Below are 25,979 nucleotides of genomic sequence, written 5' to 3' on the forward strand. Positions count from 1 at the left end.
AGCAAAATTAATGGGACTAAACGTCAATGAATTCCAAGGACTGGATGACCTACATCCTAGGGTTTTGAAAGAGGTGGCCATTGGAATAGTGGACACATTGGTTGTCATCTTCCAAAATTTTATAGATTCTGGACCAGTTCCTGCAGATTGGAGGATAGCAAATGTAACCCCGCTATTTAAGAAAGGAGGGAGAGAAAATGGGGAACTACCGACCTGTTACCCTCGCATCAGTAGTTGGGGGAAAATGCTGGAATCTATTATAAAGGATGCAATAACTGGGCACTTAGAAACTAATAGTAAGATTGGACAGAGTCAATATGGATTTATGAAGGGGAAATCGTGTTTGACAAATCTATTGGAGTTCTTTTGAGGATGTAACTAGTGGAGTAGACAAAGGGGAACAAGTAGATGTGGTGTTTCTGGATTTTCAGAAGGCCTTTGATAAGGTCCCACACAAGAGGTTGGTGAACAAAATTAGGGCACATGAAATTGGGGGTAATATACTAGCATGGATTGAGAATTGGTTAACAGACAGAAAACAAAAAGCAGGGATAAACGGGTCTTTTTCAGGATGGCAGGCTGTGACTAGTGGGGTACCGCAAGGATCGGTGCTTGGGCCCCAGCTATTCACAATCTATATCAATGATTTGGGTGAGGGGACTAAATGTAACATTTCCAAATTTGCTGATGATACAAAGCTAGGTGGCAGTGTCAGTTGTGAAGAGGCTTCAAGGAGATCTCAACAGGCTCAGTTAGTGGGCGAGAACATGGCAGATGGAATATAATGTGGATAAATGTGAAGTTCTCCACTTTGGTAGAAAAAACAGAAAGGCAGAGTTATCCTAAATGATGAAAGATTGGGGAATGCAGATGCTCAAAGGGACCTGGGTGTCCTTGTACATGAGTCACAGGTGCAGCAAGCCATTAGGAAGGCAAATGGTATGCTGGCCTTCATTTCAAGTGGATTTGAGTACAGGAGTAACGAAGTCTTATCCAATTATATAGGGCCTTGATGAGACCGCACCTGGCGTACTGTGTATAATTTTGGTCTCCTTACCTAAGGAAGGATTTACTTACCATAGAGGGAGTGCAACGAAGGTTCACGAGATTGATTCCTGGGATGGTGAGACTGTCGTATGAGAAGAGATTGAGTAAACTAGACTGTGTTCTCTAGAATTCAGAAGAATGAGAGGGGATCTCATTAAACCATACAAAATTATTACAGGGCTTGATAGGATGGATGCTCGATAATGTTTCACTTGGCAGGGGAGTCTAGAACCAGGGGCCACAGTCTTAAGATAAAGGGTAGGCCATTCAGGACTGAGATGAGAAGAAATTTCTTCAGAGGGTGGTGAATCTTTAGAATTCTCTAACAGAGGGCTGTGGAGGCTCAGTCATTGAGTATATTCAAAACAGAAGTCGATAGATTTCTGACTAGTAAGGGCATCAAGGGATATGGCGATAGGGCCGGTGAATGGAATTGAGGCAGAAGATCAGCCATGATCTCATTGAATGGCAGAGAAGGCTTGAAGGGCCGAATGGCCTACTCCTGCTCCTATTTCTTATGTTCCCTTTCTGGGCTGCTATGACCATATAAGGCAACCTGTTTTGGGGCAGTTACTTGAGCTGTTCTGATTGATAGTGTCCAAAGAACAGCTTCAGGAGGTGTTCTTCTCCTGTAGAAGGGTGCTGTTTACCCAAGAGTACCACAACTGACTAGTACTTTAATGTATGGAGAGTTTCAAAAAATTACCATAATCCCCATCCCATCCCATATGTCTGAATTGGCAGTGAAATTGCTCGTATTGTAATTCTGGCACCAACAACCATTCAGATTAAATTATGAAAATGGAACTGCATGCTATTGATTCTGCAAAACCACACTGCAGCTGTGTATTTCTGTCCACTTGCAGTCTTAACTTCATTCCTCAGGTGGTATTCAGACATAATAAGCTCACTAGTGTTTCAGTGCAGCTGACCAAGGGGGAGGTAACATGATGCTATGCCAGATGTACCTTGGCGGTCCACGTTTTTTTTTTAGTACTTGAGAGAATTGGAAGTAATTGTTGCTGATTTTTTTTTTAGCACTGCCAGTGTATAATAAAGTTAGGGAAATTTTTGATGTTAAAACTCTAACAACTTTTCATTTATATAGCACCTCCTAACATTAAAAAAAATTCCAAGGGCACTTCAAGGCATAAATTAAAATAAAATGGATACTGTGTCGAAGAAGGAAATATTTGGAGGGTTGACTAAAAGCTTGATCAAAGAGCTGGGTTTTAAAGGAGGGGGAGGTGGAGTGGCGAGAGGATTTAGGGAGAGGATTGCAGAGCATGTAAGCCTAAGCAGCTGAAGGCCAATGGTGGAACAAAGGGAGGGGGCGATGCACAAGAGTTCTAGGGCCGGAGGAGGTTAGTGATGAGATGGGACATGGCCATGTAGGCATTTAAGCACAAAGATGAGAATTTTAAATGTGCTATTGAGAGACCAGGAGCCAATCTAGGTCGGCAAGGACGGGGTGATGGCTGAGGAGTTCAAATCTACTGCAAATTTAAATTTCTGGCATTTGCCACAAATGTAGCGCTAGATTGTGCAACATATCCTTTGTGCTAATAATTTCTGATTTATAGTATTGTATGCAATAAAATTCGCCATGTATTCTGTTTCTTTTTTAAACATATGAAGTTCAGGATCAACTAAAGTCCAGACCTGCTTGAGTCTAGTTGCCCTTTCATCCTTTGTGTCTAGCTTCATTTAGTGAAAATTTTAATGGCAGTGTTGAAGAAAAATTACGTATTATGTACCGACTTTGAATGGATTGCATGGACTTCCATTCCTTGTTACATCACAGGGAGAGGATCAGCATCAGTTATTTTTTCATAAATTTGAACAACTCATTATAATTAAAAGTAGTTTTTTTTTTTTTTTTTTAAGATCAAAAATCCTAGGCTAGGTGTAATAGTACAGGATAGCACCAAAGGAAGAGAAGGCACGGTAAAGCAAGAAATATTGTATAGGTGACAACAAGCTTGGCTTTTAAAAGATTGGATGAGGAAAGATAAACTGAGGGAGGTCAGGAATTCTCGGTCTCTGTTGATCTTCCTGATGCACAGGGTTATCTACAACTTAACCTTTCATATCCAGTAAGACCTAATGTTTTTAGGTACCACTTGAGATAAAAGAAATATAAATGGTGCATGAAAGCAAATTTTTATATCTGTTTAAAATTGTCAGGTGGTAATCTAAACACTTATTGTGTTGCAGAGTGCTGTGAATGTTACAAGAGACTTTGAAGGATGCAGTACATTGAGGAAGTACTTTGGCCAGCTTCACTATTTGCAGAGTCGCATTCCCATGGGGTCAGGAGAGGAGGCGGCTGTCCCAGTCACTTGGTAAGAACAGTTTTTCCCCCCAGGATTTTTGTTTCTTGCTGTTTTGTCCTCTCCTGAAGGCCCTGACTTAGGCAGGGATACAGTTCCCTGGATGTCAGCTGCCCTCTGATACTTCACCTAAGGGGCCATTTTTCTTTTGTAATGTCAGGCAGTGAGTGCCACAAGGCTTTTTGACTAAAGGCCCTTGTAGCCATGCCCAGTCCTATACTCACTTGCACTTTTCAGCACGGGTTACTGCATACGGTTTAGAAGTGGTAACCCTGGCTCACTTTTTTTTAAATCCCTCTAGCCCAAATATGCTGAAGCCAATTGTAGCACTTTTGCTACCTTCCTCTTCGATTAGCTGTCTGCACAGACATTGAACCTCTCTCGCCTTAATGTTCTGGGTTCAGCATCACACTAGGAAGTGAACTTGCACACTAAGGAATCTGGATAGCTGTCAAACAGTTTTTAAGATTTTAAAATTTGTTTATTTGCCTTTTCTTGCCAACTGTTCTCGCCTCTGGTCTTGAAGGCATGGCATGGTTTCGAGGGGCTAGAGGCCCTCTGGTACCTTGTCTAAATGTGAGCCTTGGTGTTGAGTATCACCAGAATATTCAGCTGCGAGAGTCATCACAGCCAAGCTTAGTCCTGTTGTAAGCCAGTGTTCACACAGCGCACATTTCCATTAGGAGTTGCTGGTTAGCCTTCAGGAAAGGGAGTCCTGGTGAAACATAGAAGATAGGAGCAGGAGTAGGCCATTCGGCCCCTCGCGCGTGCTCTGTCATTCAATGCGATCATGGCTGATCATCCAAATTCAGTACCCTGTCCCTGCTTTCTCCCCATATCCCTTGATCCCCTCCTTAACCCTGAGGTGCTGAAGCCACTTTTGGCACCCTTCTGCTGCTCTATTGGGATCGGCTAACTCAGCACAGAAAATGGATCAAATTTGGGAACCGCACGGTCTCCATGGCTTAGCTTCCTATCGGGTCTTAATCTCAATAGTTTGTGTAATCATTCTAGGAGTTGCTTTATTTTTCTGATTAGGCTTAAAACACTCTTAGCCAGTACCTGCTTTGCTAGAGAGGCAATCCTGCGCAAAGGCCAGTCGTCTCCCTTTGTGGAAGAGGGAAAACAATATGATGAGATGCTTTCACACGGGTGCTGCTAGGTGGCCTAGGTATAGGCCTCCCTCTGAGCATAAGATGTGTAGTCAAAAACAGGACCAAGGAGATTATCTGGATGAGATTGCATACTCGTGCAAGATGCTACGTACCCTCATTAATAATGGGTATTGAAATACTGTATAATTGTACATGAAAGTGTTTGGACTAATCTAGTTTATTGACCACCCTAATGCTCTTGTGCATGGCCTGCTCAGGTTGAGCTTCAGGCTGATGTGCCGTATTAATCCAATGGAATAAGTAGATATCGACAACCTTATGTGTTTGCTGAAATTACAGGACGGAGATCTTTTCTGGCAAGACAGTAACTGTTGATGAGATCTGCTATGAGCAGGCATGCATTCTTTATAATCTAGGTAAGTAGTTGTAATTATTCAGTTGTAGGCTTGTACAGTGGAAGGTCTTGGGCAGTAATCTATAGCTTTTATTCTCGGTCTTGAAAAGAAGTTTGTTGTTCAGTAGGATTTGCAACAGTAACTTTTTCCCCTCTATTTTCACCTGTTAAATAGCGCGTCTTTTTTAAATTCATGCCTCTTGCTTTATTATTCATTCTCAGGATGTTGACACGGGTGGCATTTATTACCAGCCCTAGCTGCCCTTGAGAAGGTGGTGAGGTTTGATGAAACGGAATGGCTTGCTAGGCCACTTCAGAGGATAGTGAAGAGTTAACCACGTTTGTGAGAGACTAGAATCACACATAGGCCAGACCTAAAGGACATTAGTGAAGCAGTTTGGGTTTTTACAACAATCCAACAACTTCATGGTCACTTACTGGTCCTAGCTTTTTTAAAATAAAAATCAAATCCAGATTTAAAAAAACAAAAAACAAATTCAAGTTCTCAAACTGCCATGAGGATTTGAACTCGTGTTCTCTAGATTATTAGTCCAGGCCCGTCTGCATCACTAGTCCAGTATTACAACCACTTTGCTGCTCTACCCGGATATATGAACTGTGGGTTGCTAATCCAGCTTGCCATACCCAGTCCTACTAGGCTACTGTACTCTTGGTTTCTCCCCCCCCCCCCCCGCCCACAAATAAATGACTAATGCCGATTATTATTTAAAATTTAAAAAAAAATTGGGTCTCCAAGATTTATACAAATAATTTAGGTTAATCTCCATAATTATATTTCACTCCTTTCATTTTGGGGAAAAGTTAACTCCATTTTGTCGTTTGGCCTAGATGCAGCCTTTTTCAAACATGAGCTATTCTGTGGCTGCTCTGAGTGGGATTGTCATTTAATGCTGAATTAGGATAGTTTTGTACTTTGGTCCCATATGCACTAGGAACTGGGTTGAGACTGACTAGACTCATTTCATATGGGACTTGCAAAGCCAATCCTCTGCATTTTAGGATATTGAACTTGTGTTGATGCTTTGTATTTCTCCCAGGAGCCCTTCACTCCATGCTTGGAGCTGTGGATAACAGAGTTACCGAGGAGGTAGGTAATAACATAATCGAGTAACTGCAAAGTGAGCTATTCTTATCGATTCTGCCTTTTTTGTGATGTTTTTTAATGACATGCACAATAATTGAATTTCCATTGCCTCCTTGCAGGGCATGAAGGTTTCCTGTACGCACTTTCAGTGCTCAGCGGGAGCTTTCTCCTACCTACGGGATCACTTCAGCCACTCTTACAGTGTAGACATGAGCCACCAGATCCTCAACCTTAACATCAACCTCATGCTGGTAAGGACAAAACTCAAGATGGCGTTCAAAGTTTTGCAAACTTGTATTCTGCCTCCTCCAATTGCTCAACTGGTAAAGCAATGTGCAACTGAGCCATACAGTCCAGATGTTGAGATTTGTTTCCTAGTCTTGTATTGAGTTAGCTCAATACCCCATTAGAGAGACGAAAGTCAGACAGAATTCCTGCTCCTGATTGCTATACTTTATTGGCAAGTGCATGTGTGTGGACATCATGTGAGGGTAGAAGTTGGCTCATTTGTGATTGCCGTTGCAGCCTGCTGAATCTTGCTGCTTGAACTGACCCATAAAGAGTGGCTATTTGGGAAAGGCACCAGGAGACAACTGGTGCCATTGAAACTCAAATGAGTCATCACCTTTTGAGAGGAGGGATGAAAATTTGAACCGCCATTAAAAAGTAAATATTTTGCTGGTGACTGTCATGCTATTGTGATGTACAAACACATGATTATTTTTGCATCTTGATAAGCGTGATAGAATGCATATCTGGTTTTAACAAGTAATTCTGCATTTTGCAACTGGTGGTATATGTTTTGTCTGCCTATTGGTCCTGTATTCTCTTTGCCACAGTAGAAGAGCAGAGATTTTGGGACAGGGCAAGATGTGTTGATGGAAAGGAGCCAAGTGCTCAGTTAGGCACAATAGCTGTGTAAATAGGGCTTTGAATATTGTTGCCGTGAGGCTGTACATAAAGCATGCGTCTTAATTGTGTAAGTCTGGGTCTTCTAAACATAAGCCTAGCAGTGACTGCAATATTAGCGTAAAAATGTTGAATGTGTTTGACACTCCACTGTTTGCTATTTTAATAGGTGCTAACATGTTTAGAATAAATGGATTAATACCTTTGTTAAAATGGAAAGTAATGTCGCACAAATATATTAAGCATTTGTACTCTAATATCGCATTGTGTGTAATACATATATCTATTGACTTGCCTCATCGTGGATTTCTTTTATTTTTGTTAAACAATACTATCCTCAAATCACAGAAACCCCACAGTGCAGATAGAGGCCATTTCGGCCCATCGAGCCTGCACCGACATATATCCCACCTGATCCCCGTAACCCCTACACCAACACACATCCCACCCTATCCCCGTAACCCCACGTATTTAATCCCCCTAACACTAGGTCAATTTATCATAGCCAATCAACCTAACCCGCACATCTTTGGACTGTGGGAGGAAACCGGAGCACCCGGAGGAAACCCACGCAAACACAGGGAGAATGTGCAAACTCCACACAGTCACCCGAGGCCGGATTCGAACCCGGGTCCCTGGTGCTGTGAGGCAACAGTGCTAACCACTATGCCACCGTGCTGCGTGTGAAGAGATAACTAGAGAGAATTTGTTACGGAAAAATTAGTGGAACTCGATGGTTAAGTCACCAAACCATGATTGCATACACCCATGTGTATTGAAGGAAGTCAGAAAGGAGCATTTAAGTTATTGCAGGTGCCAGCACACTGAAGGAGTTACTTGAATGGCTAACCTGTTAGCTGACTTTCATTGAGGTGTTCTTGCAGCTTTGGTGTGAATGAGGCATAAGTTCTGCAGGGTCTTGCACTTCAATCATTGAAATTTTTTGTGAGGATGGGAAAGATATCTAAGTTTCTGGGGAAAGATATCTTAAGTTCCTTGGCAAAGTGCATTAGCTAGTGTAATAACAAAAATACTTTCTTTCAGATAAAGGAACAAGATATTTTTTCCAATTGCTAGTTGTGCCAAGATTTGAAAATTACGCAGCCTGTTAAATGCAATAAAGCCGCAACTGACTATTTTAACATCTTGGATGTGATTCAAGCGCAGCACATTTTTAAGTGTCTTTCATGCAGTGAAGCGTCTCTAAAGGTTCTTTTAAAGGGAGACTGCTGGCCACTAAATGGCAAGCAAAGAGAGGTTAGTTGAAGTGATCAAAAGCACAATCAAAATGGTAAGCTTCCAGAATGTAAAGACAGGTTTTGAAAAAGAATTCGAGTGGAGGAGCATGGTAGTTTGAAGGCTATGCCAGCCATAGTATTGGGGAGAGGGAGAAGAGAGACAGTGGACCACATTACGAAGAGCAGAGGGTGCGTGCATGCATGGTAAAAACAACTTGCGTTTAAATAATGTCTTTAATGTATAAAAATGTCCCCAGGCACACTGGTACAAACAAATAAAAGCACACTGAGCCAAAGGAGGAGTTATTGGGTAAGGTGACCAGAAGCTTGGATTACAGAGGTGGTTTATAAGGAAGGTAGGTACTGGAGAGGTAGAGAGGGAATTCTAGAATGTGGGCCCGTCATTGGTAGGGTGAGGGAGCGAGGAATGCACAACAAGTCAGAGTTGGAGGAGCTGAGAGTTCCAGGAGAGGTGGGTATGGTTGTACTACTGGAGAAGGTTGCACCACTTGAGTGATGTAAACACAGGAATTTTAAATGGGGGTTGTGGGGGGGTGGTGGTGGTTGAGCCGGTGTGCTTCAGTGAGGACTGGGGTGATGGGCGAGCAGGACTTGGGTGCACGCAGCAGAGTTTTGGATGAGTTGAAGTTTACAGAGGGTGGAGAATGGGGGGTTGGTCAAGAAAGAATTGGAATAATCAGAGTCTGGAGATGACGGACATGAATGAGGGTTTTAGCGGCAGATGGACTGAGTTGGTGGCAGAGGTGGGCGATTTGTTATGGAGGTGAAAGTAAGCAGTCTTGGTGATGGAGACCATATGGGGTTGGTGCTCAGCTGGGGATTGAATAGGGCACTAAAGTTGCCATAAGGGCCGGAGAAGACTACAGAGGTAGTAGTGACATGGAAGATTTCTTTCTTGCTGGGGCCCAGGCAGCCAGTAAAAATTGGCACTGTTGGAAGCGATTATTTGCCTCCCTGGTGTGGTTTAAAAATGCATCACTTGCATTGCTACAGTACATTCTCTTATTTAAAAGATGTAGCATTATTAAAAAAAATTACATCAACTGTATTCACAATCGACAAACTGCAAATTGACCGTTTTCACTTAAATAAAAAGGTTAGTCATTAATGGCTCATGCAATGGTTTTTGTTGAAATAGATACTATAAATTATTTTTCAATGATCACACTGTGCTGTCTCATTACTTTTAGGGACAAGCTCAGGAGTGTCTGCTAGAAAAGTCTATGCTGGACAACAGAAAAAGTTTTCTAGTAGCAAGAATCAGTGCCCAGGTAAGTGTGTGTAACCTTAAAGGAATATTGTATGGCTTGGACTGAGTTAGTATCATCATGAAAGATTTGAGCTGAGGAATAATGCAAATTTCTAGGTTATTCCTAGAGTGAGGAGAACATAAAACCTTGAGTGAAAAAGCCTATTAAATCCATAAAGTCCACTCCTACAGCCAGATGTACTCAATCTTAGATTATTTCTCTCCTTCCCATTCCAACCAAAAATCTCTACTCTCAAATCTTTGTATCTCTACCTCAATATTGTTTGACAAGATTTTTTTTTAAAGATATCAATTGGCTAGCGATTAACTCCAGTTTTTCTGTTAGTCTGTTCCACATCTTTTTGGGGGGGGGGGGTGGGAAGACAAAGAATCTTCTAATCTGGTTTGAGACTTGTGAATTTTTGTAATTGTATTCTCGAGTTCTGACCTCGCTACTCAAATAAAATAGCCTGCTTGTCTCTACCTTTATAGCTGTTCTTATTGTAAAGATCGTATCGTGTCATGTCACCTGTCTTTTCTCCAGTCAAAATGTGTTCAGTAGATTGAGTCTTTATAATTTAGACCCCTCTGATCTGGGGTCATCCTTTTCTGAGCTTTAATCATTTTTGAGGTAACATGGTCAAAACTGCACATGTGGCCTATATTTCATTATATCTTGTTCTGACTTGTGCATGCTACATGTACTGCAGTTCCTGATTTGCCTTTTTAACAAATGCTTCATATTGAAGTCCTGATAATGTGGGAGTGGGTAATTTTGTTTTAATTTTGAAAATACATTTGTAAAGGCATGAAGTGGAAGTGCCTTCGACTCACCCCCAAACTGTCTTGTTTCCCAGTGGCTTTGATCCACAGCTGTCTTTTAATTATTGGATTGAAACCTGCTTCTGGTGCCTTCAGTGCAAATTTAAAGGAGATGGGGAGAAATAAAAGACACGACTGCTGCCAACAGACCAGAAGCGGACTGCGCATGCGCGCTGCTGGTTCATCACTGGAGCGGGTTCATTTAAAAAATGTTTTAAATGCAGGGAGGGAGTGGGCTGTGAGGAAAAATGCTGCGGGGAAAAAAATAAGCTACCGGTTGCAGATTAATGCGCAGTACGCTTCGGCGCAGCTTCTGGTCGTTGGCAGGAGTCACTCCGAAAATAAAAACAGTGGCTACAGTTGCTGCTAACTTTTGCTTTTATTCTAATTTTGAGGTGTGCAATTTCGTTGGTTTTAAACTTGACAAGTCAGGAAAACATGCATCTTGAAAATATGAAGGATTGAGCTATACATTTACAGTTTGCATTGTTGCCAGGTGGTTGATTATTATAAGGAAGCTTGTCGTGCCCTGGAAAACTCAGAGACTGCTTCACTTATTGGGAAATTTCAGAAAGACTGGAAGAAGCTGGTACAGATGAAGATTTATTACTATGCTGCAGTCGCACATGTAAGTAGCATCGTGTGGAAAATGGAAGACTCTGAATTTCATTCTGGGGTTCTGTAAGAACACACTTTCCTTCTCCAACTCCTCCTTCATCCCTGAGTTTTCTCTTTTCCTGAAAGACCTGACTGCCAACCTGCACCTTATGGCAGTAGCAGTTCTGAAGAGCAAGCCTGAGCAATGAGTCTTGTTGAACTTTTCAGTCATAAAGGGCATCTTGTTCTTGACCAGTGTCTGGATGTACATATCTGGAACCTTTTTGATCTCTGGATTAGCACAATAATTAGTGCTGCCTTTACCCACTAAGCAATTGGCAGAACTCAAAAACACTTTATTTTGAATGAGTGCCCTCAAATTGCTGTAAAATGTAGTGTAATAAACAAGTCCCATCCCTATTTTACAGTTGCTGTTTTGATAAAAGCCCTATAATTTGCGCACTTGTCAGGGTACAGAATTGGATGGCTAGGTGCCATGGCAGGCTTTGTCTCTTCATTTCTGGACCGTGGGACTGAATTCAGCTCAAACTTGTTGTTTGACAGTCTCATCTTTCTGCTGACTGTAAGGTTTCTTAGTGAAATTACTTTTGGGTAATCTCTCCAGTTCTTAGGTGTGGGTTCAGAGCTCAAAATTGCCTTTAACTCAGTACAGTTCAGTACTAAATTGGCAAAATCACTCTGCTGTGAGGATGGCTGGTCTAGGAAGTGAAAATATCCATCCAGGTGGATTATGGGGTACACTTCTGAGAGTGGGTTAAACCATCTTGGTGGGTGGAGTAGGGTGAGTTTTACTTTGCTGCTAGTCTGCTTGATGCTGACATTGGGAACACAGAATCACAGAAACCCCACAGTGCAGATAGAGGCCATTTCAGCCCATCGAGCCTGCACCGACACATATCCCACCCGATCCCCGTAACCCCTACACCAACACATATCCCACCCTATCCCCGTAACCCCACGTATTTAATCCCCCTAACACTAAGGGTCAATTTATCATAGCCAATCAACCTAACTCGCACATCTTTGGACTGTGGGAGGAAACCGGAGCACCCGGAGGAAACCCACGCAAACACGGGGAGAATGTGCAAACTCCACACAGACAGTCGCCCGAGGCCAGATTCGAACCCGGGTCCCTGGCGCTGTGAGGCAAGAGTGCTAACCACTATGCCAGTGGAAAGATTTCTACTCGTGTAATTCATCTTAAACGACATGGAAAGGGTTACCCTGTGCTATAAATCCTTACTTGAAATAAGAAATATTGGATACCCTGAAGGTCATCTGGCCTCTTGGTTAGTACCTTTTCAGAAGAGGTGTTTTTAGATCATCTTATGCAGACTTGCTTGTGGCAAATAGGAAGAGTAGTGGAGACCAGGGGTAGGATGCATGCTGCCATGGGTACAGAAGGTTTGCAGTTTTCTTGACCTGTATGAGGAGAAAAATAAATAGCTGGATTTTGAAGCCTAGGGGGAAGAGAGAGAACTTTATAAAAAAAAAAAAAAACTAAGATAATCGAGATGGCTGTGATAGGGGCACAACAGTTGGCCTTGGGTCCTTGGATTATGGAGTATAATAATCAGCCACATTTTTTTTTATTTGTTGCTATCCTGTGGATCCTGCTTAAATGTCTGTGTGTCTGTCTGTGTCTCTATTGGGTAAGGGCAGGATAAAACTCAGCTGTGCCTGCTCTGACTCCTGTGATCAAATATGCCACCAACGCTCATTGTCTAGATGTTTGTGAAGACTAGCTAATTAGATGAGGTGTAGGGAAACATAGAAACATAGAAGATAGGAGCAGGAGTAGGCCATTCGGCCCTTCGAGCCTGCTCCGCCATTCAATGAGATCATGGCTGATCATCCAAATTCAGTACCCTGTCCCTGCCTTCTCCCCATATCCCTTGATCCCTTTAGCCTTAAGAAATATATCCAACTCTTTCTTGAATATACTTAATGAACTGGCCTCCACCGCCCTCTGTGGCAGAGAATTCCACAGGTTCACCACTCTCTGGATGAAGAAATTCCTCCTCATTTCAGTCCTAAATGGCTTACCCCTTATCCTTAGACTATGACCCCTGGTTCTGGACTCCCCGGCCATCAGAAACATCCTTCCTGCATCTAGTCTGTCCAGGCCTGACAGAAGATCCCCCCTCAATCTTCTAAACTCCAGTGAGTATAAGCCCAATCGACACAATCTCTCCTCATACGTCATTCCTGCCATCCCAGGTATCAGCCTGGTGAATCTTCGCTGCACTCCTTCCATGGCAAGAACGTCCTTCCTCAAGTAAGGCGACCAAAACTGCACACACTACTCAAGGTGTGGTCTCACCAAGGCCCTGTACAACTGCAGCAAGACATCCTTGTTCTTGTACTCGAACCCTCTTGCTACGAAGGCCAACATACCATTTGTCTTCTTAACCGCCTGCTGCACCTGAATGCTTACCTTCAGCGACTGGTGTACAAGAACACCCAGGTCTCTCTGCACTTCCCCTTCTCCCAATCTATTGCCATTCAAATAATAATCTGCCTTCCTGTTTTTGCCACCAAAGTGGATAACCTCACATTTATCCACATTATAGTGCATTTGCCATGTTTCTGCCCAATCACCCAACCTGTCCAAATTGTGCTGGAGTTTCACAACATCCTCCTCACAGCATACCCTCCCACCCAGCTTTGTGTCGTCTGCAAATTTGGAGATATTGCATCCAATTCCCTCGTCCAGATCATTAATATATATTGTGAACAGCTGGGGTCCCAGGACCGATCCTTGCGGTACCCCACTAGTCACTGCCTGCCACTCGGAAAACGACCCGTTTATTCCAACTCTGCTTTCTGTCCGCCAACCAGTTCTCTATCCAAGTCAATACCTTGCCCCCAATCCCATGTGCCTTAATTTTGCACGCTAATCTCTTATGCGGGACCTTATCAAAAGCCTCCTGAAAGTCCAAATACACCACATCCACTGGTTCTCCCTTATCTATTTTACCAGTTACATCCTCAAAAAATTCCAGTAGATTAGTCAAGCATGATTTACCTTTTGTAAATCCATGTTGACTTTGTCCGATCCAGTCATTGCTTTCCAAGTGCTCTGCTATTACATCTTTTATAATGGACTCTAGCATTTTCCCCACTACCGATGTCAAGCTTACCGGTCTATAATTCCCCACCTTTTCTCTACCACCTTTTTTGAATAGTGGGGTAACATTAGCTACCAGCCAATCCATGGGTACCGTTCCAGAGTCTATCGAGTTCTGGAAGATGACCAGCAATGCATCTGCTATTTCTAGGGCCACTTCCTTAAGTACCCTGGGATGTAGATTATCAGGCCCTGGGGATTTATCGGCCTTCAGTCCCATCAATTTTCCTAACACCATTTCCCTACAAATACTGATTTCTTTCAGTTCCACCCTTTCATCAGACCCTATGTTCCCTGGCATCTCTGGGAGGTTATTTGTGTCCTCCTTTGTGAAGACAGAACCAAAATATGTATTTAGTTGGTCTGCCATTTCTTTGTTTCCCATTATAAATTCCCCCGATTCTGACTGCAAGGGACCTACGCTTGACTTCACCAATCTTTTTCTCTTCACATATCTATAAAAGCTTTTACAGTCAGTTTTTATGTTCCCTGCAAGCTTACTCTCATATTCTATTTTCCCTTTCTTAATTAATCCCTTTGTCCTCCTTTGTTGAATCCTAAACTGCTCCCAATCCTCAGGATTATTGCTTTTTCTGGCCAGTTTATATGCCCTCTCCTTGGACTTTATGCTATCCCTAATTTCCCTTGTTAGCCACAGTTGGGTCACCTTTTTTGTTTTATTTTTATGCCAAACTGGGATGAACAAATTCTGTAGTTCATCCATTCGGTCTTTGAATGTTTGCCATTGCCTATCCACCGTCAACCCTTTGAGTGCCATTTCCCCAATCAATCCTACCCAACTCGCTCCTCAGACCATCGTAGTTTCTGAGTCAACTACTTCATTCTCCATCTTAATGAAGAATTCCATCATATTATGATCGCTCCGACCCAAGGGGCCTCGTACAACAAGATTGCTAATTAATCCTTTCTCGTTCCATAATACCCAGTCTAAGATGGCCTGATCTCTGGTTGGTTCCTCGACATATTGGTCCAGGAAACCATCCCGTAAACACTCCAGGAATTCCTCCTCCACAGTATTGTTACTCATTTGGTTGGCCCAATCTATATGTAGATTAAAGTCACCCATGATGACTGCTGTGCCCTTGTTGCACGCTTCTTTAATTTCCCTTTTAATGCCATCCCCAACCTCCGCCTTACTGTTTGGAGGTCTATAAACCACTCCCACTAACGTTTTTTTCCCCTTAGTATTTCTCAATTCTACCCATACAGATTCCACCTCATCAGAGCTAATATCCTTCATTACAATTGTGTTAATCCGTTCTTTAACCAGTAATGCTACCCCACCTCCCTTTCCTTTTCGCCTATCTTTCCTGAATATCGAATACCCCTGGATGTTGAGTTCCCAGTCCTGGCCTTCCTTGAGCCACGTTTCCGTAATCCCAACCAAATCGCATTTGTTTACTTCTATTTGCGCAGCCAATTCATCCACCTTATTACAAATGCTCCTCGCATTAAGACACAAAGCCTTCAGGCTTGTTTTTTTAACGCTCTTAGACCTATTAGAATTATTATTTACTGTGGCCATGTTTGATTTAAACCGTTGATTTCTCTGACTGCCACTTTTTTGTTTTTCTCCTTCCTATCTTTTGCTTTTATCCTTGTTTCCCTTTCTTCTGTCTCCCTGCTCAGGTTCCCAACCCCCTTCCATTTTAGTTTAAACCCTCCCCCACAGCACTAGCAAACACTCCCCCTAGGACATTGGTTCCAGCCCTGCCCAGGTGCAAACCGTCCGGTTTGAACTGGTCCCACCTCCCCCAGAACCGGTTCCAATGTCCCAGGAACTTGAATCCCTCCCCCTGGCACCATTCCTCTAGCCACGTATTCATCTGAAATATTCTTCTATTTCTACTCTGACTAGCACGTGGCACTGGTAGCAATCCTGAGATTACTACCTTTTTGAGGTCCTGTTTTTTAATTTACCTCCTAACTCCCTATATTCCGCTTTTAGGACCTCATCCCGCTTTTTACCTATATCGTTGGTGCCTTTATTCACCACGACAACTGGCTGTTCGCCTTCCCCCTTCCAAGATGTTCTGCAGCCGCTCGGAGACATCCTTGACCCTTGCACCAGGGAGGCAACACACCATCCTGGAGTCTCGTTTGCGGCCGCAGAAACGCCTATCTATTCCCCTTACAATTGAATCCCCTATTACTATAGCTCTACCCCTCTCTTTCCTCCCATTCTGTGCAGCAGAGCCACCCCTGGTGCCAGGAAGTTGGCTGCTGCTGCCTTCCTCTGATAAGCCATCCCCCCCAACAGTACTCAAAGTGGTGTATCTGTTGGAGAGGGGGATGGCCACAGGGGACCCCTGCACTACCTGTCTGCGCCTAGTACTCTGCCTGTTGGTCACCCTTTCTTCCTGTCCAACCTCTACCTGCGGTGTGTCGAACTCCGTAAATGTGTTATTCACGATGTCCTGAGCATCGTGAACGCTCCAGTATATATCCAATCGCATACCGGGGTTCCTAGCCGAAGAATTGAGATCGACTCAAAATCAAAAACAATAAAATTTAATGAACAAACGAAGCTGTACAGGAAACTGTAGGATACAATGCAAATCGGTCTGGTCTGCTTGAAAGCCTCTCTGGAAATTGCTAGCGGGTTCCGAGCTCAACTGCTAGCAGGTTCCGAGCTCTACTGCTAGAAGGTTCCGAGCTCTGATGTCATGACGTCATCACGTTCTTCCCGCCTGAAATAAAGAATAGATTTGCCTTCCAAAGTTAGGCTTTATTAACTTTAAAATTAGCAGCCTATCTTTCTACATCCAGTCCCAACTAAGGCTAGAAAAGGACTGAATTTAAGGTAGCCACAACACATCATGTGATCATCAACTACCAATGAGATTACAACACATATCCCAAGGCAGTTAACAAACAACGAATCATAATACTTTTACTAATCAAGGAATAATCACCACATTCACCCCTCCTTTTAAAATATACTCCAACCTAATAACTTTTACAATTTACAATTAATTATTTACAACTAAACTATGCACGAGAATAAAACTATTTACATAACAATACTAAATGAACAACAAGAAATAATAACATTACGCATAAGTTAAGTATCTCTCAACTAAAACAATATACTATAATATTTCAACAATTTTTAAAACATTATCAATTTAAAAGTCCATTTTCAATCGGTCGACCGGATATCTTGTTCGTGTCGACCTTCTTAACCTTGGTGAAATTCCTTGCCCTCCCACGCCAGAAGGCACAGAAGTATCTTCAACAGGAAGGCTATCCATATCCCGATTCTCAACGGTTTCCGGATTAGAAATCCCATCAGAAGATGAACTGGGACGGTCATAAACATCTACCAAAGGCTGACTAATAGAAGTATGATTATCTGCAATCGGATTGGAAATATTCGTAGTATCTGTAACAGCATCCACCTTATCCGAATCATGACCATTATTAATATCCTCAGAAGAGGGCTGGCCCCCACAAGGAGCCAAGTCTTTAATTGAAACAGTACTTTCTTTCCCATCTTGGAATCGAATATGAGCATATTGGGAATTTGCCTCCAACAGCTCCACCTCCTCCACCAAGGGGTCATATTTTGACAATCTAACATGGCGTCGAAGCAACACAGGTCCCTGCATAGTAAGCCATGAAGGTACCGAATATCCCGTAGTAGATCTCCGTGGATAGTTAAAGAGCCTTTCATGGGGGGTCACATTAGTAGCCGTTGAAAGCAGTGATCTAATGGAATGCAGGGCATCAGGCAGCACCATTTCCCACTGTGTATTCTTAAGGTTCCGGGATGTCAACGCCAACATAACTGCCTTCCAGATCACCCCATTGTATCGTTCGCACTGTCCATTACCCTGGGGATTATACGGGGTAGTTCTACTAGTAGAAATTCCCCGACTCTGAAGGTATTCCTTCAACTGGGAAGATATAAAAGAACTTCCCTGATCCGAATGGATATACGCAGGCATCCCAAAGATGACAAAAAGTTGAGTCAAACATTTAATAACTGTAGCAGCTGATACATCTGCACAAGGAAAAGCAAAAGGGAACCTTGAAAACTCATCCACAACAGTAAATATATATCGGTTTTGAGTAGTTGAAGGAAGAGGTCCCTTAAAATCGACGCTCAAACGTTCAAAAGGAGAAGTAGCCTTTATAAGATGAGCTCGTTGAGGCTTAAAGAAATTCGGTTTACACCGAGCACAGATAGAACATGATGAAGTCATCCGCTTGACGTCTTCAACTGAAAAAGGCAAGTTCTTACTGCGTACAAAGTGTATCATCCTCGTAACCCCAGGATGACATAAGGCATTGTGAAGATTAATAAGCGTATCTCCGTGAATCACCGAACAATAAGCCCTCGACAGTGCATCAGCAGCAACATTATCCTTCCCCGGACGATAAACTATGTCAAAATGGTAACATGCCAACTCAATCCTCCATCTCATTATTTTATCATTTTTAATCTTTCCAAAATGTTTAACATCAAACATAAAGGACACAGATTTTTGGTCAATTACCAGCGTGAAATGTCGCCCCGATTAAATAATGTCTCCATTTACGCAATGCTTCTACTATTGCGTATGCCTCTTTTTTTTCTATTGAGGAATGTCTTTTTTCACTATTATTCAAAGTACGTGAGAAAAAGGCCACAGGTCTTCCATTTTGGTTCAAAGTAGCCCCAATTGCAAAATCCGAAGCATCCGTCTCAATCACAAAGGGAACCTGCTCATCAATGGAATGCACAACTGCTCCTAAAATATCCTTTTTAAAATTCTCAAAACATGTCCTGGCCTCACATGATAGAGGATATGTTGTAACCCGAATAAGAGGCCGGATCTTCCGTGAAAAATTTGCAATCCAATTAGAATAATAAGAAAACAGTCCAACAACTCGTTGCAAAGCCTTAGAATTAGTAGGACAAGGTAAATCGATCAATGGTTGCAGACGTTCTGGATCTGGTTTAATCTTATTTCCCGAAATAATATACCCCAATAGATTTACCTCAGTAGTCGAAAAGACACATTTCTCTTTGTTAAAAGTTAAACCAACTTTTTCCGCAGCTTGAAGGAATCTTTTTAAATTAGAATCATGCTCCACCCTTGATTTGCCACACACTGTGATGTCATCTAAGTATGAAAAGGTGTCAGAAAGGGAGTTATCACTTATAAAAGCATCCATTGCCCGTTGAAAACAAGCAACACCATTAGTAACACCAAATGGTATTCGGCAAAACTGATACAGCTTTCCACCAGCCTCAAAGGCCGTATATGGTTGATCCTTCTTAACAATAGGAATCTGATAAGCACTCTTTAAATCAATAGTGCTAAAAACTTTATACTGAGATACTTTATTGATAAGCTCATCAATCTTAGGCAAAGGGTACGCGTCTAATTGAGTATACCTATTAATAGTTTGGGAATAGTCTATCACCATTCGTTTCTTGTGTCTCTCATTAGTTGTGACAACTACCTGTGCTCGCCAAGGCGAACAACTAGGTTCAATGATTCCTTCCAATAAGAGACGTTGAACTTCAGAATTAATAAATTCTCTATCCTGACTACTATATCTTCTTGACTTGGTAGCAATTGGCTTACAATCCGACATCAAATTAGAAAAAAGTGATAATGGAGGAATAAATAAAGAGGTTAATCCACAAATAGATAAAGGTGGCTTAGTCCCTCCAAATGAAAGACTAAGAGACTCGTGTAACTGAAGAACATCATGTCCAATCAAAATATCCGCACAGAGATTAGGCAAAACAGATAGGCGTATATCAGTATACGTATTACCCAGAAGAACCATTTTCACAAAGCAACAACCAGCTATTTGTGAAATAAGGGTCGTCTGAGCCATACACACCTGATACGTAACAGGCGAAATTTTCAAATGCTTCTCCTTCGCAAACTGAAGACTTATAAAACTCTCAGTACTGCCCGTATCTATAAGGGCCTTCACTTCCAACCCATTAACTTGAGCCGTAACTATAGCTTTGTTTAGGCCATGAGCAAATGCAGGAGAAATTGATGCAATAAACGCCCTATCTAAAGGCTGAATAGTCACAGAAGAGGTAGTGGAGGAAGACCCTCCCACACCAGAAGGAGGGAAGGTAATTGAACCTGATGATTTGCACACACGTGCATAATGACCTCTTGCCGCATTTACTACACACAGCCTCCCGAGCAGGACACTTCAGACGAGGGTGCCGGATATTCCCACAAAAATAACACTTCTGAATCCTAGAGGCAACGGCCGCCGAAGTAGAAACTGTTTCAAAATCTAGTAAACCACTCCCATTAAGTCCACATAATTCCTTTTCATCTGAAACTGCCGAAACCATAGTCGCAGGCCGATTAAAAAGAGCATAAGAATCCGAACTTCTCTGAGCCACATCCAATGTAGAAGCTTGCTCAAAAGCACTTTTAAGATCCAGAGTCTTATTTTCTAACAACCGCTGACGAATTGATCTAGACAGTAATCCATTAATAAAAGCATCCCGTACCGATTCGTCCTTACGTTCTTCAGCCGTCACAGCCTTATAATTACAGTCAACACTAAGGCACCGAAGTGCTTGTAAATAAGTATCCAAAGATTCTCCCACCTGCTGCCTACGGGCAGATAAAAGATGACGTGCGAATACCTCATTCTTTGGTTTAACAAAAATCTTTTCCAATGTAGAAATAGCCTCTTCATAAGTTTTACAGTGCAAAATATATTTATATACATCCGGGTCAATGTAGTTGATCAGCATATTCAGCTTATTTAGAGCCTCTTGATCCAACACGCCCAAAAAGTTTTAAAATGTACAATACCAATGTTTCCATTTATCATCCACTCCAGCAGAATTGGGGTCAGCCTTGAATCGTTCTGGTTGAAGATATCGCTCCATTCTAACAAAAAGTTAATAAATTGAAATAAAGAATAGATTTGCCTTCCAAAGTTAGGCTTTATTAACTTTAAAATTAGCAGCATATCTTTCTACATCCAGTCCCAACTAAGGCTAGAAAAGGACTGAATTTAAGGTAGCCACAACACATCATGTGATCATCAACTACCAATGAGATTACAACACATATCCCAAGGCAGTTAACAAACAACGAATCATAATACTTTTACTAATCAAGGAATAATCACCACACCGCCGTTGAGAGATCATGTGACGGACGGACGGCATAACGTCATCACGCGGAGTGCAGGAAAGAAGCCCTAGTACAGTTAACAGATACATTAAAGGTGCAGCCCCCAGTTGTACTACATTGCTGTAAAAGGAATTATATATAATTGTCCGTAATCCTCTGGTGGTTCCGCCAGAGGGATGCCCTCTCCTGTTTTGAGCGTACACCAGAAAAGAGTTGATGCCGACAGGAGATGAGGTGGGGCGGGTAAGAGGAGAAATATATGTTGAAGGTAAGCATAATTATCTGTTGAAAGTTAATTATGCTGGTTCCTTTTAAGTGACGCATACAAATGTGAAACTTGTTTCCGCATGTCTGCTCAGTTGGTCAAGCTCCCGACTTGGGGCCAGAAGGTATTGTGTTCAAATCCCAATGGGGTTCACTCAGCCTTTCGGCCTCTGCGGTGCATTAAATGAGTACCATGCCTCAGGACATAGGGAGAAAGTAGAGGACTTCAGGAACTGAACAGGGATACTACACGGTTCAGTATTGCTTGGCTGTTTGCCAGTGGAAGCAGGATCACTGTTGCATTCGGTGGGTGTTTCTGCCCAATGAAGATCAACCTTCATTCAGGTAATCCCTGTCTGACAGAACTAATTGTGAAGAATACTGTGTTTTGCTCACATTTAAGAAAACTTACTGTTGGAGGAAGGATGTTCTTACTTAGAATTTGCTCTTCAAAATAATGGGGTTCACAGCATTAACTGTTAGATGTTAAAAACTTATTAAACATACAATAATGATTAACAATAATTAAACATATACTTAACAACAGCACTTGTAGCAAAACCTTGCATGTTTATAGCTGGAGAATCCAAAGACAGTTCTGAGCTCGGTGTACTTGGTACTCAGACCTTAATCGAATTCCAAAGTATCTGTTGCAACACCCACGTTGTATACCTTTTTCCAAGCCATCTACATGACAAACCACACTTTTTTTGTATTACCTAATACTATTCCATACAAGATTAATCTTAATGAGCTTCTTCTTTATCAAGTTCTTTTTACGTAGGCTGGTATAACTTCTCAACTTTATTTCTCAGACAGGGCCTTCTTCAAGGCCTTCCTTCTAATAAATGAACAAAGGGAGCTTTTCTGCCTGTTCTGTGTCTGTGACCATTTCATACCAATCTGCTGCTTTTGAAAAGGATGATGTGTAATCCCTTCTGCAGAACTTATCAACCAATTAAAGTTCTCTTTTTAGTATTCACTGGAATATCTTTTAATTAGGATTCCTTTAATCTTAATTCAACAATTCAGTGGTCATTGCATCAATATTAAGCATATACATGTATATAAAAAAAGCATGCCTGTCTTATGATAACATTAGCCCGCGCACCTTATGGGGAACATTGTTCACAACCTTCTGACTGAGGCGAGAATGCTCACCATTGTGCCATTTGGGTTAACTAACTCTGATGGTTTGTAGTGAAACACCCACAGAAGGATATAATCGGGTTTTAGGTTCAGTTGTAAGTAGTACATTGAGTGTTAGTGCTATTTTTCTACATTCTGAGGGGGATTGGATTAGTATCCTTGGTACTGTTATCTTGCCTATTGAATTTGTCTGTTCTTTGTAGCTCAACTGTGCATCATTGTGTTTATTTTATTTCTTTCTGAAGTCAGAGATTATCTCTTGTGGCATATCCAGTATGCCAAAATTTAGTGACAAGGCTTTCTGTTCAATCCTTGGACGTGGTACAGTTACTTAGATATTGGACTAGTGAAGGAACAATCTGGGCGAGGGCTTATTATTGGTATGCACTTTGGCACTGAACCCGAGAAGAATATCTGAGTAAAAAGCTGTAAAATGTAAAGCTAGTTCACAGCTGTTCTGACAATTATTCCCTCATCCTAGTCACTGGATTTTTCTAGCTCCTCCTGCTAATTTGCATCCTCAAGACTTTTCTTTATACTTTATTGCAGCTACATATGGGTAAGCAATCTGAAGAACAACAAAAATATGGAGAAAGGGTGAGTAGAAAGTGTTCTGCACCATTTTTGTTCCTCAGGGTTTGTAAAGTGAGTCTGTAGTTGGATTGAAATGTGTGTGTTTGCCCGACTGTCTGTCATAGTGTGTTTTAAAAACATGTGGCTCTTGTTCTTTCACTGCAGCTTGCTTACTTTCAAAGTTCGTTGGACAAGTTGAATGAAGCAGTCAAGTATGCAAAGGTGAGCTTCTGGAGTCCTTCAAGTTTTTTTTTGTCTGACGATAAACTTTTAAGCAGTACAAAATGTTGCTATTGCAGGATGTTCAGAGAGCACATGCTTGGTTTTTTTAAAATTATGATTTAGCGTCCTTTTTAAGTGCCGATGAAGGGTCACGCCTCCAACATTTAGCTTTCTGTCTATCTCGGATGCTGTTGTGTATTTCTAACATTTTCTGCAATTATGAATTTCCAGCATTTGTGGTTTTTCTTCAAACTTATGGTCTTTTCCCTTTAGTTTTTAACTTCCCTGAATATTTTGTTTAGTTGGTAAGACTGATATTGCAGGAATTTGCTTATAGGATGAGCTGATCAGTGCGACGGGGCTGGACTAATGTCATAGTCCAAAGTGCACCACACATTTGAACAGTTAATTTAACTCCCTTCTACTAAGGTTCAGTAATTGTCTTCCATCCCTCCGTTTCTGCTATTGAGCTTTAAAATGATTATAATCATTTAAGTGTTCAGATGAAAATGGGGGGGGGGGCAGTAAAGTATATTAATCAAAATCCTTCAGTTAAAAGAAAAATTGTAAACTCATTTAAAAGCTCAGCGTCCCTAAACTTTTTGAATATTGTATGTTCAGACATGGGTGGAGATGGGGGTTGGCAGTTTATGTAGCTCCAATGGTGTTTTTTGTTGTACGGAGCTGGTGTGATCCATCTGGCACTTAACTCAGTGCATCTAAGAAAGTGTATTCTTCAAGGGGATTGAGGACCGTTTTAAAATTCATAGCATAGAATCATAGAATGGTTACAGCACAGAAAGAGGCCATTCAGCCTGTCGAGCCCATGCCAGGTCTCTGCAAGAACACTTCAGCTAGTTCCACTCCCCCATCCTTTCCCATTAGAGAGTAATGGATACCTGGGGGTGATTATTGGTTTAGACAGCAGTGAAAGAGCGAGGCTTGAATAGTCTAGTTATCTGTTCCCTAAAATTGTCTCCCTGTGCCCAGAGAGTGGACTTTCAGCTTCTAGACTTCACATTCAAATCCTTCCATGGTGCTCCCTCTCTCGCCCTCGCTCCAAAAAAGTGTGCTTTCAACCCCTCCTAACCAGGGTCTTAAATTTCTCCCTCCTGTTCTCCTCTCCACTATGCAAAGTGCACCCAGGTGGCTCTCTGTACCGTAAAAACTATAGAACGATGTTGTTGAATTACTGCTGTGATATGCATGTAATTGTAAAAATTTATAACATGGAAGGGTATCATTCAGCCTTCCTCCCTCCACTGTGTCTGTGCCCTTGCTGGTTCTTCAACTGGAGCTGTCTACTAACACCATTTCCTATCCTTTCTATATTGCCTTTTATATGACCTCTGCCACTAAACAGTTCTCTTCCCTCTGCCTTTGATGCCTTCATTCCCACCAACTCACTCCCCGAGTTGTTCTGGTACTGTTCATATCTTTGCCCCTTTAAGTCAGTGGGCTGCAAATTCGAACACACCTGACTCAACAGGTCTAGTCATTCATGACCAGATTTGTTTTGACCACGTCAAACATTACCTCACCTTGTTCTCCTCATCCTACTACTCCAGGATTATCACATCAGTATGTCTCGAGGCTCCTCAAATTCCTATCCTGATTGCTCCACACTCTCCTCCAATACTGAGCATGAAGATCTCATGGATTTCTTTGTCTAAGATTGAGATAATCCAAGCAGCTGTCTCTGCCGCTATCACCCCTTCTTCTCCTGTACCTCTGCACTGACCTATCCTGAGTCTCCCACCTCCTGTTCCGCCCATCCTGTAACTCTGCATTTTTTCTCCCATACCCTTGGCCTCTACAAGTTCACCACTTCCATGAGGCCCAAGCCCCTGCTCCTTCGATCCTTTAACCATTCAACTCCTGACCATTCAGCTTCCTTTCTTGACCCCCATTCTTACTGATGTTAATTGTTCCCTTTGCTGAAGCATCATCCCTTACCTAGGCACAATGGCATATTCTCCCTCTCTGCAACTTTTCATATGTCCCTCCTCTTCCTTTGTTCGGATCTGTGGAACTGCCCTTATGTGGTCCTATTGCTACCTGTTCGAACATAGCCAGTGCAATTCCAGCAATGGTTTCTCTTCCTGCCTCAATTTTTCAAGCCCTTTTTCAGAACAATAACTGCTCATTCCTGGTATCATTCTAGTGAATCTTCACTGTATATCTTCCGTGGCTCTAATAACCTTTCTATAAAGGGCTACCCAGAACGGCGCACACAACTCCAAATCTAGCCTAACCATTGTCTTTTACAAATCCAGCATTACTACTTGCTTTTATATTTAACTTCCCAATAGGTAAAATGCAGAATCCTATTTGCCTTTTTAAAATTCCTTTTCTGCCTGTAATTTCACCTTTTAAAGATCTATGTATCTGCACCCCTAGATATCTCTCTTTCCACCATGGTAACTGTTAACTACAGGAAACTTTGTGCTATCCGGCACCCACGGGACCGAGCTGCTGCCGTTGCCTCAAAACTTCCCTACTCTCCAGAGTTAATGTTGAGAGATACGGAGGTCCTACTGACCTGAAAATCTTACATTTACCCCAATTTTTTTTTTTTAACCATATGTACAATCTTTTGTTTCCCAATTTTTCTCTCTTCCTCTTAAGGTGCAGACTCTAAGTATCAA

At 42.0% G+C, this 25,979-nt stretch overlaps 1 protein-coding gene across 1 annotated transcript in view; it reads left to right on the forward strand.

Annotated features, from left to right (window-relative positions):
* Positions 1-25,979, forward strand: part of ptpn23a (protein tyrosine phosphatase, non-receptor type 23, a) — a 118,099-nt gene that overhangs the window by 27,526 nt on the left and 64,594 nt on the right. The window contains exons 3-10 of the mRNA XM_085992513.1: positions 3,265-3,392; positions 4,835-4,911; positions 5,948-5,997; positions 6,114-6,245; positions 9,353-9,433; positions 10,730-10,861; positions 23,086-23,133; positions 23,275-23,331. Coding sequence (XP_085848639.1) covers positions 3,265-3,392; positions 4,835-4,911; positions 5,948-5,997; positions 6,114-6,245; positions 9,353-9,433; positions 10,730-10,861; positions 23,086-23,133; positions 23,275-23,331 — 705 coding nt within the window. The remainder of the gene's footprint in view (positions 1-3,264; positions 3,393-4,834; positions 4,912-5,947; positions 5,998-6,113; positions 6,246-9,352; positions 9,434-10,729; positions 10,862-23,085; positions 23,134-23,274; positions 23,332-25,979) is intronic.

Source organism: Somniosus microcephalus, chromosome 7 (assembly GCF_052327205.1).
Source record: "Somniosus microcephalus isolate GS21.2 chromosome 7, FLI_Smic_1.0, whole genome shotgun sequence".
Lineage (NCBI taxonomy): Eukaryota > Metazoa > Chordata > Chondrichthyes > Squaliformes > Somniosidae > Somniosus > Somniosus microcephalus.